At 45.8% G+C, this 5000-nt stretch overlaps 1 protein-coding gene across 2 annotated transcripts in view; it reads right to left on the bottom strand.

The window, feature by feature from the left end:
- The window catches only part of LOC140128300 (V-set domain-containing T-cell activation inhibitor 1-like), a 32102-nt gene extending 28101 nt beyond the window's left edge, over positions 1–4001 (bottom strand). Inside the window, exon 1 of one of the 2 annotated variants that reach the window (XM_072149902.1) lies at positions 3755–4001. In XM_072149902.1, coding sequence (XP_072006003.1) covers positions 3755–3812 — 58 coding nt within the window. In that variant the 5' untranslated portion in view covers positions 3813–4001. The remainder of the gene's footprint in view (positions 1–3754) is intronic. The other variant, XM_072149901.1, reaches the window with a different exon arrangement.
- Between the last annotated feature and the right edge of the window lie 999 nt (positions 4002–5000).

The raw sequence follows: 5000 nt of genomic DNA, 5'->3' as shown, positions 1-5000 counted from the left end.
CCCCGATGTCTCCGTGCCCCGCTGTCTCCGTGCCCCGCTGTCTCCGTGCCCCGCTCTCTCCGTGCCCCGATGTCTCCGTGCCCAGCTGTCTCCGTGCCCCGCTCTCTCCGTGCCCCGCTGTCTCCGTGCCCCACTCTCTCCGTGCCCCGATGTCTCCGTGCCCAGCTGTCTCCGTGCCCCGCTGTCTCCGTGCCACGCTGTGTCCGTGCCCCGCTGTCTCCGTGCCCCGATGTCTCCGTGCCCCGATGTCTCCGTGCCCCGCTGTCTCCGTGCCCCGATGTCTCCGTGCCCCGATGTCTCCGTGCCCCGCTGTCTCCGTGCCCCGATGTCTCCGTGCCCCGATGTCTCCGTGCCGCTCCGTGCCGCTGCCTGATGTCTTCGTGCTGCCGCTGCCCCATGTCTCCGTGCTGCTCCCCGGTGTCTCCGTGCTGCTCCCCGGTGTCTCTGTGCTGCTCCCCGGTGTCTCTGTGCTGCTCCTCGTTGTCTCTGTCCTGCTCACCGTGTTCTGCAATGTGTTCTTCACACATATATATTGTTCTTCACATAGTATTTTGTTCGCACCGTTCCGCGCGTATCTCCCGACAAGTAAGCAGATGTGCCGAACATCTGTAATCTATTCTTCACTGTGTTTTTCACTGTGTTTTTCACTTAAATGATCCTGTGTTCACTGTGTTCACTGTTTTTATTCTATTCTTCATTGTTCTTCACTGTGTTTTTTTAATTAAATGCTCGATCTCGAGCAGGGGAAATACTCGTCCGAGCAACGAGCCGTTTCGAGTACCTTAATACTCGAACGAGCATCAAGCTCGGACGAGTATACTCGCTCATCTCTAATCACAATCCATCACGAGATCTTCAGCTTTACAAATTGTATCGAGCCCACGGCAACCAATCACAGCTCCCCCTTTACAATATTCATGAGCAGTGGTAAAATGTAAGCTGAGCTGTGATTGGTTTGCGATGGAAAACTAAGAACATTCTTTCTTTTCGAGCAGATAATTGTCTTTTATAACATATATAATGTATAACATACATAATCTAGACAAAGGTAGGTACCAAGCTGATCCTCACTGAGAAGATGTTAAATTAACTCTTCAGAGAGTTGTAAAACATGGCATCCGGAACGTTTCATCATTCCACCAGGATGAAGGGCTGTATGAAAATGAGCCTAGGGGGCTCAAGACTCAATTTGCATCTATTGAGCCTGGAGCCCCTCAGGCTCATTTGCATACAGTCCTTCATCCTGCTGGTAGATGCTCTAGATCAGTGATTTTCAACCTTTTTTGAGCCGCGGCACACTTTTTATACTTAGAAAATCCTGGGGCACACCACCAACCAAAATAGCACAAAATGACACTAAAACAGTCATAAAAGGCCTCCCTTTACTAATAAGAAAAAACCCCTAGCAGCCTCCCTTTGCTAATAAAAACCTCTAGCGGCCTCCCTTTACTAATAAAAAGGCCCTAGATGCCTCCCTTTACTAATAAAAAGCCCCTAGCTGCCTCCCTTTACTAATAAAAAGCCCCTAGCTGCCTCCCTTTACTAATAAAAAGGCCCTAGCGGCCTCCCTTTACTAATTAAAAGACCCTAGCTGCCTCCCTTTACTAATAAAAAGGCCCTAGCGGCCTCCCTTTACTAATAAAAAGGCCCTAGCGGCCTCCCTTTACTAATTAAAAGACCCTAGCTGCCTCCCTTTACTAATAAAAAACCCCTAGCTGCCTCCCTTTACTAATAAAAAGGCCCTAGCGGCCTCCCTTTACTAATAAAAAGGCCCTAGCTGCCTCCCTTTACTAATAAAAAGCCCCTAGCTGCCTCCCTTTACTAATAAAAAGGCCCTAGATGCCTCCCTTTACTAATAAAAAGCCCCTAGCTGCCTCCCTTTACTAATAAAAAGCCCCTAGCTGCCTCCCTTTACTAATAAAAAGGCCCTAGCGGCCTCCCTTTACTAATAAAAAGCCCCTAGCTGCCTCCCTTTACTAATAAAAAACCCCTAGCTGCCTCCCTTTACTAATAAAAAGGCCCTAGCGGCCTCCCTTTACTAATAAAAAGGCCCTAGATGCCTCCCTTTACTAATAAAAAGCCCCTAGCTGCCTCCCTTTACTAATAAAAAGGCCCTAGCTGCCTCCCTTTACTAATAAAAAGCCCCTAGCTGCCTCCCTTTACTAATAAAAAGGCCCTAGCGGCCTCCCTTTACTAATAAAAAGCCCCTAGCTGCCTCCCTTTACTAATAAAAAGGCCCTAGCGGCCTCCCTTTACTAATAAAAAGGCCCTAGATGCCTCCCTTTACTAATAAAAAGCCCCTAGCTGCCTCCCTTTACTAATAAAAAGCCCCTGGCGGCCTCCCTTTACTAATCAAGAGCCCCTAGCAGCCTCCCTTTACTAATAAAAAGCCCCTAGCTGCCTCCCTTTACTAATAAAAAGGCCCTAGCTGCCTCCCTTTACTAATAAAAAGGCCCTAGCTGCCTCCCTTTACTAATAAAAAGCCCCTAGCTGCCTCCCTTTACTAATAAAAAGGCCCTAGCTGCCTCCCTTTACTAATAAAAAGCCCCTAGCTGCCTCCCTTTACTAATAAAAAGGCCCTAGCGGTCTCCCATTACAAATTAAGAGCCCGTAGCGGCCTCCCTTTACAAATTAAGAGCCCATAGCGGCCTCTCTTTACTAATTAATAGGCCCTAGAGGCCCCCCTTTACTATTTAAAAGGCCCTAGAGCCCCCCCTTTACTAATTAAAAGGCCCTAGAGCCCCCCCTTTACTAATTAAAAGGCCCTAGAGCCCCCCCTTTACTAATTAAAAGGCCCTAGAGCCCCCCCTTTACTAATTAAAAGGCCCTAGAGGCCCCCCTTTACTAATTAAAAGGCCCTAGAGGCCCCCCTTTACTAATTAAAAGGCCCTAGAGGCCCCCCTTTACTAATTAAAAGGCCCTAGAGGCCTCCCTTTACTAATTAAAAGGCCCTAGAGCCCCCCCTTTACTAATTAAAAGGCCCTAGAGGCCCCCCTTTACTAATTAAAAGGCCCTAGAGGCCCCCCTTTACTAATTAAAAGGCCCTAGAGGCCCCCCTTAACAAATAAAAAGCCCCAGCCTACCTTTACTAATAAAAAAAAAAAAAACCCTAGCTACCTTCCTTATACAAATAATAACCTTATATACTTACCCTTGATGTCTTCTTCCGCGTACCTTCACTCCTAATGGCGATCCGCCCACCTTCTGTAGCTCCTGCACCGCGCGCCTCTGGTCACGTGACATGGGCCGCGCGGTACAGGAGCTACAGAAGACGGGCGGATCGCCGACGCGGGACTTGGAGGTAAGTATGGGGCAGAAATACGGGGGCGCGGCGGCAGCTCGACACCGGGGCAGCCTAGTTCGGGCAACTTTCCCCCGCGGCACACTCAACCTTGTGTCGCGGCACACTAGTGTGCCGCGGCACACAGGTTGAAAATCACTGCTCTAGATTAACCAGAGGATAACAATTAAAGGACATCTACTACCAGGATGAAGGATTGTAAACCCAGCACCCTGACATACCGGTGCGCACCCCCTTTACCAGGATCTGCTCTACTTTAAGCTTCTTATTCCCTTTTTTGTAAGAAAAATTTATTTTTTAAACAATTATGCAAATGAGTCTGAGGGGCTCCAGGTGGTAATTGAGTTAAAGGGACTGTACCCAAAAAATAATTGGCGAAGGTTTTTTTTTTCCCCTGTTCTGGTTGTGTATGGAATGGAAATACAGAATACAGTAAGTACAAGTACTACCTACCTTCTATCTCTCTCCCCAAACACACAGTCAGAAGGATTAAGACTGGCACGACCATCATCTTGACATGAGGTGATCCTGTAGATTGCTAGCTCTGTGTCCCAGCAATACAAGAAAATCCAGCTCCAAAGAACAGTGTGAACGAGGCTTTATATCCACATGAGAACATCCACAATTGCTGCTCTGCGACCAGCTGTATCCGGAGCGGCTACTTTCGTTTTCTATTCTTCTCTGTCATGTGACTTCCTGGGCTGGTTCAGACATACTGTAAAGTCCCTAAAACTAGACAGTCCCTTTATCTTATCTGCCCTCAGACTCATGACAGATGTGGCAGAGGAGGTTCTGCTGTCACTGATATCCTGTTTGTTTATTGTGTAAATGGACTTTTAACCATGTGCTGCCTATTAACCCTTTAAAGACCTGGCCCTTTTTTGTTTTTTTTCATTTCCATTTTTCACTCCCCACAATCAAAAATCTATAACTTTATTATTTTTTTTTTACATGTAAAGAGCTCTGTGAGGGGTTGTTTTCTGCATAACAAATTGACAATATTTATTCTTCCACGCCGTGTACTGGGAAGCGGGAAAAAAATTCCAAATGCAGTGAAATTAGTAAAAAAAAACGCATTTGCGCAGGTTTCTCGTGCGCTTGGATTTTACGGCTTTCACTGTGCGCCCCAAATGACAGGTCTACTTTATTCTTTGGGTCAGTACGATTACGGGGATACCAAATTTGTGTAGGTTTTATAATGTTTTCATACATTTACAAAAATGAAAAACCTCCTGTACAAATTTTTTTTTTAGATTTTGCCATTTTCTGGCGCCAATAACTTTTTCATACTTCGCTGTACGGAGCTGTGGGTGGTGTCATTTTTTGCGACTTTTGATGACGTTTTCAATGCTGCCATTTTTAGGACTGTGCGACCTTCTGATGACTTGTTATTGAATTTTTTATAATTTTCATAATGGCAAAAAAGTGGCATTTTCGACTTTGGGTGCTATTTTCCGTTACGGGGTTAAACGCAGTGAAAAACCGTTATTATATTTTGATAGATCGGGAATTTCCGGACGCGGCGATATCTAATGTGTTCATGATTTTTACTGTTTATTTATATTTATATCAGTTCTAGGGAAAGGGGGGAGATTTGAGTTTTTAGGGTTTTTTATTATAATTTTTTTTTTACTTTTTTTTTATTTTTACTTTTACTATTTTTCAGACTCCCCTAGGGTACTTTAACCCTAGGTTGTCT

Source organism: Engystomops pustulosus, chromosome 4, assembly GCF_040894005.1.
Source record: "Engystomops pustulosus chromosome 4, aEngPut4.maternal, whole genome shotgun sequence".
Classification (NCBI taxonomy): Eukaryota; Metazoa; Chordata; class Amphibia; order Anura; family Leptodactylidae; genus Engystomops; species Engystomops pustulosus.
The sequence above is the reverse complement of the archived record's forward strand: the minus strand, read 5'-3'. Positions and strand labels throughout refer to the sequence as shown.